The sequence below is a fragment of the Moschus berezovskii genome, chromosome 13, assembly GCF_049115385.1.
Source record: "Moschus berezovskii isolate FMDL1 chromosome 13, NW_MosBer_1.0, whole genome shotgun sequence".
Classification (NCBI taxonomy): domain Eukaryota; kingdom Metazoa; phylum Chordata; class Mammalia; order Artiodactyla; family Moschidae; genus Moschus; species Moschus berezovskii.
The window spans coordinates 58202019-58208018 of NC_142472.1; the positions used below are offsets into that span (position 1 = coordinate 58202019).

Sequence of the window (6000 nt, forward strand, 5' to 3'; positions counted from 1 at the left end):
GTTTTCTGTGAGCTGTAGTTTCTGGGAAGTGAGCAGCTCTCATTCCTGTAACTCTTAATCCAGTCATTCGTGTGCCTCCTTCATGTGGATTCAGTACGGCTGTGGTGCTGTTATCCCTCTGATAGGAACTCTAATTCGGTGTAAAGCCCCAAAGATCTGTTACTTATTTTTATTTTATATTGTACTATATTTTATTTACAGTGTTGTGTTTGTTTCACGTGTATAGCAAAGTGATACGGTCATATATATATATATATATATACATGAATACAGTTATATATATATATGAATTAACAAAAGCAGTTCCCATCTTTTGATGGGGTGCTCATGGTTTATAACATAAATGGCATTATTTTGATAGAGGGATAACTTAGGTATGGTATTGGGTTTTTTTCTTTTTGCACCTTGAGGCAGTTGTAAAATAATGTAGCTTTTTACAACTATGTATTCTATAGTATTTTTTCATTTGGTGAAATTTTAACTTTTAACGTTTTTGGCATTGTGCTTTGTACCATTTATTAAACAAAAATTAAAAAAAAAATACTGTCTTGAAAATAAATATAAACCATTTACAAAATAGTTCCTTGGACTTTATCATCACCCAAAGACATCAAATAAACTCTTTTCCCTCTTATCTAGCATAAACTTTGAATCATCCTATATAAACTACAAAGAATCTGTATTGTTTTTCACAGCTGCACAAATGTGTTTGACTGCATCAATACTTTAAAAATGTAAACAAAGACAGGAATTCGAAACATTTAACCACACAATAAAACATCAGTTCTAACTCCACTAATTCAGATATTGCTCATTCAAACTCTTAAAAGAAACCGCAAAAAGGTTCCCTCTGTCAACAATGGTATGAACATGGCACAGTTCTTAAAACAAGCTCAAAATTCCTTTCCTTGGGTTATCTCACTTACTTCTCATAATAATTCCAGAAAAATAAGTAAAAAAAATGGCGAAACCTGTCCAAGGTCACAAACTGAAATAACTGAGTCAAAGCTCAAGTTTTCTACCCATGAATACAACTCTTCTTGAATAGCTGACTTGAAGGGCAGCACAGTTCTCAAATAGCACTTGCTTTCATCACAGTCATTATTTCACATGGTGAATCTATTTTTAAAGTCCTTAACAGGATCTTAATATAAATATGTATGTCAATTCCCCTTTCCTCGATCAGAAAACATCTTTTTAAATATTTACCATCATATGCCATTCTCAAGTATAACAAAGATTTTTTACAAGACACATAAATGACTACAACTATCATGATCTTTAAGCAATAAATTACCAAGTATTCACTTGGTATCCTTTACTTACCGAGACAATGTTGTTTTCCCAGAACCAGGCAAACCTCTTAAAAGAATAAGTAACTTCTGCAACTTATGTAACTTTTCCTCTTCAAACTGCTGGTTTATAAACCTGTCTGTTCCATTACATTCGACCACAGAAGGACCTTTCCAGTATCCTTCACTGGTTTCACAGAAACCATTACTCGCATACCCATCTTGCACACTGTAGTCATTTCTAGAGGGATGATCACTACTGGTAATATCACTGCAGTCAGTATATTCATTGTTCTCATCAAAAGTCAAACAATCCCAGTTAGCATGACAACTATTTATAAAATATCCATTCTGCATTTCAAAGTCATCTGGGGCATGGAAAATATTTGATGGTGCATTTGGTGGAACACTGAATCTTTGAATATTTAAGTGATATTTAAAACTGGGAAGATGAGGGTCTTGTGGTACTACAAAAGAATGCATTGCTTGCCACTCAGGCCTGAAGGAAGTAAATGAATTGTCACAAAATGTAGGTATTACTTGTCCATTACAAGGGTATTTACCTGGCTCATTCCCCACACACTGTTGATAATCACAATGTGATTGAAGGCCATTACTAAGATATTTTTTCTTTTCTTCCTCAGATTTTAACAGATCATTATTACAGCTCTGATAATATGTAATGAGTTGTTTCTCAGAGGGTTCGGGTTCCTTACAACTACTTTCTGAATCTTTTTCATTTTCAAGCTCTTCAATTTCTTTGTAAAACTGAACCAATTCATTGTCAATCTCTGATTTTTTGGAGGTAAATTTCTGTTTCTTTTGTTCTCTTTTGCCATCTCTACCACTGATAGTGTCTGCTTGATTCCTCCTGTCATTACATTTTTTTTTCTCAGGGGGTTTGTAAATGGGTCCTATAAATGCTTTACTTGTGCTATATATCTCATCATCTGTGGATACCAATGGAGGATGTATATCCCGTACAACTTGTGAATCAACAGACTCAATAACATCCGGTCTGTCACTAGGCATCCCATCATGCGCAGGTTTCAGCAAATCTGTAGTTTGGGTTTTGTCCTCCTGAGGATAACTGTGTCCTCTAACATTAGTGATGGTTACAGGGGTCCAATCACTTCCAGTTTTCTCTTGCTTTCTGTAAAAATTACCACTACCATGATAGGGGAAAACATATGCCTCTTCAGTAGACTTCAACTTCTTGGAGCACGGTTCACTTATTAGTTCTTCCTCATGTCCCATGGATTTAGCTTCAATTTCACCATAAGGCATCTGAGGAGCAAATCACACAACTAATAACTAATACTTTAAAAATCTAAACAAAAGTTTCCTCAGAAACAATATAAAAAAGCAATTTGATATAAGCATTTAAAAAGCATTTTCACAAAACACTAAAATTTTAAAGTTTTAATTTTATAACCCCGTACTACTCTTATGACATTGTGATTTAAAGCAGGAGTTTCACTGAAGGTAAATAAACATCCTCTTTTAAAGAAAGCTATATCTCCTCTTTAACTGATGTATTTCTGAATTCGAGAACCTAAGCAAAAACTTAAGCAAGCTTGGAAAGCTCCATCAGTAATACACATTTCGATGACACAGATATATAATCGTGTACTAAAAGGGAGAGTAAGTGTGCCAACCAAAATGACACATATCCAAACTGGTTGTGATAAACAGTATCATAAATATCTTCCTGTTTAAAACCACTAGGTCCTTAGCAAACCTCACACAACCACAAGTATTAGCAATCAAACGTTAGATTAACCGAAATGTTAGTCTTTATAGGCCCTATTCTTGCGAGGAAAGTAAAAATGTCTCCAAGTGTGTGTATTACATTAATTTTAAAGAAAAAAACATAACTTAAGTTGTCCTGAGAATGACAGATATATCTGATGTTTAGAAATCTGGCAACTCCCCAAATCAAAGCCCTCATCTTTTCCAGATGGTTCGTCCATCTCGTAGATAAATAAACTCTGCTTCCTTTGAAAATTTTTGGGGACCCTCAACAGTACAATTCAAGAGCCTGTTTTGGTCAATACTTCATTCCTCCCGCTCTCTGGTCTTCCTTTCTCTAATACGTGAGCAAAAGGAAAGGGCAAAAATACGAATGAGACAGGGCGGCCCCAGGGGGACTGAAAGAACATACACCGGAAGAGAACGCCAACCCCCCAGAAACAGGCCCCTCCTAGGCCGCTTCTCAGCTTCTCATTTCCTCATTATAAACGGCAGAAAAGTCCCAGTGAAGAGAAAGGAGAGAGGCCTATACACAACCTGAACCCTAAGGCCTCCTGACCTCCAAACAGGGCAGCCCGGGCAAAAGCGCTTCACCCAATTTCTCTGTCCCAAAGGAGACACGTTCAGGTTCTGTCTAGGAATTCCAAAGAGCTCCGAGACCCAAAGGTTCACTCCCGGCTTCTGTTTACGGCTAACCTAAAGGGTTGAGTCAAGCGCCGGCGAGAAGGCAAGCCACTGAAAGAAGAAAGAAACTGAAAAACCGCCGCACCACCACCTCACCTCGCTTAAAATGATCTGTTTACTCACCTTATACCACAGTTCTGCATTGACCTCAAAACAGTAGGTGAAAGAAGATCGGAGACCTTCCTCAAACAGATACCGGGTGGGACTGAAAGCCGGGCCCTCAGGAGCCGAGAAACAAACCGCCACTCCGTACGCAAGATGGCGACCACCTCACAGCTACCCCGGCAGGAATTACGAATTCGCGCCAAGGCATTATGGGAAACGAAGTCCGGAATTCACACCCAGCCTGGAAATCTCAACGTCTCCCAGAATGCATTGCTTCACATACGCGCTGAGGACAGCAAACTAAGGCCGGAAGTAATTCTTAGGTTGGAGGCTGGACGACGTTTAGAAATACCAACTTCAGCTAAAACAGGCATCGCCTTGGTCTGGTGTTCACCCCTAAATGAAAAGACACTGTGAGTGCCTGACACCCAAAACAGATACATAAGCTGTTCTGAGTACATGTTTTAAGGCTTTTAGGGATACACAAAAACTTTTCAAAGGGATCTTAACATTTCACCTTGCCAACTAGGCTTACTAACGTTTCTACGAAAAACCAGTCAATGACTAGGTTCATGTTTTTCTGTCCAAGAAGAGAATCACTGCAGCAGAGCCTTGATAACAGATAAAAGTACTTGTGATAAAAATAACTTAAAATGTCATAGCTGTATTTTGTTTTAGGAACTAAAGACCATTTTCTGAGCCTTCTCGTTAAAACAGGCAACTTGTGGAAAGCACTTAGAACAGGGCTTGATAAAAATAAGTGCTATATAAGTGTTCGTTAAATTAGAAATAACCACAAACAGAACAACTGGCAGTCCTCTGCTCAGGGCCCCTTCTCTCCTCCCACCGTCTTCCCCACTTTAGACCCACTCCACCTGCAGGGAAACTGCTAATCTTTTCACACATTTTAATACGTATGTAAGTAAACCCGTTGCCATAGCGTTTTAACTTATAAATATAGTAGTTGAAATCACAGTCTCTAATATTTGCATTGGGTTATTTAACAGCCTTATGACTAAGAGGGCTCACCAAGAGCAATCCATCCCCTTAAAAGCGACAGACTCATCCTCAAATAGAAATTCTCTCGTCGACCTTTATGATGTTTCCTCGTGATTAGATTCAAATTATGCATCCTTGGTGGAAACAACCACACGGGTGAAGTTGTGTTCTTCCTCGGGATGGTACATCCGGAGACAAAGAATGTCTGTCTATCCATTATAAGTTGGTATTTTTATCACCAGATCAAGGTGTTGTAGTTTCTTCACTTGGTTTTCCCCTGCTTTCATCCCTTAAGCAGTCTGTGAAAAAATACTTTGAGACCAATAATATGTCTCACTCCTAATCAAACTGTACCTTAAAGATTTTGCTTTCATTTATGATTCTTACTGAAACTGCTCTTTACAATGTTAGTTGTTGTGTTTATTTTCCCCCTACCTCCTTCAAGCCCACCACATTTATTAGTTTTGATGCTTGTTGCTGTTCAGTCGCCCAGTCATGTCCAACTCTTAGCGATCCCAAGGACTGCCACATGCCAGGCCTCCCTGTCTCTCACCATTTCCTGAAGTTTGTCCAACTTCACGTCCATTGCAAGGGTGTTGACATCCAGCCATCTCATTCTCTGAAGACCCTCTTCTCCTTCTGCCTGCAATCTTTCCCAACTTCAGGGACTTTTCCAATGAATCAGCTGTTCACATCAGATGACCAAAATACTGGAGTTTCAGCTTCAGCATCAGTCCTTCCAACAAGTAGTCAAGGTTGATTTTCCTTAAGATTGACTGGTTTGATCTACTAAAACAGAAAGTTTTGATGCTACTAAAAGGAAAAGCCCCCTTACTTTCTATCAGGATGAATTTACGTGTTCCTTTTTGTTCAAGAAATTAGAGTCCATTGCTGTTCTTATTTATTAGTTTATAATAGTCTATTTTTAGGACAGTTTTAGGTTCATAGAAAAATTGAGTAGATAGTACAGAGTTTCCATGTATCCCATTCATCTCACATACAGTTTCCCCTGTTACTAATCTCTTACAGTATTATAGTATTTTATATATATTTTGTGTATATATATATATAGTATTACAGTATTAAAGTATATTATTACAATTAATGAACCAATATTGATACACTAATGTTAAGGACAGACCATCATTTTTCCTTAGTTTTTCACTAA

The 6000-nt window shown here is 37.9% G+C and overlaps 1 protein-coding gene across 5 annotated transcripts in view; it reads right to left on the minus strand.

Moving 5' to 3' along the window:
• The window catches only part of LOC129556344 (uncharacterized), a 62817-nt gene extending 58802 nt beyond the window's left edge, over positions 1 to 4015 (minus strand). For 2 of the 5 annotated variants that reach the window (XM_088842715.1, XM_088842714.1), the window contains exons 1-2: positions 3852 to 4015; positions 1856 to 2579 (exon numbers count right to left, since the gene is read on the minus strand). In XM_088842715.1, the coding sequence (XP_088698841.1) occupies positions 1856 to 2579 (724 nt within the window). In that variant the 5' untranslated portion in view covers positions 3852 to 4015. Of the gene's footprint in view, positions 1 to 1326; positions 2580 to 3851 lie in introns of those variants that run through there. The other 3 variants (XM_088842718.1, XM_088842716.1, XM_055426290.2) reach the window with 2 other exon arrangements.
• Between the last annotated feature and the right edge of the window lie 1985 nt (positions 4016 to 6000).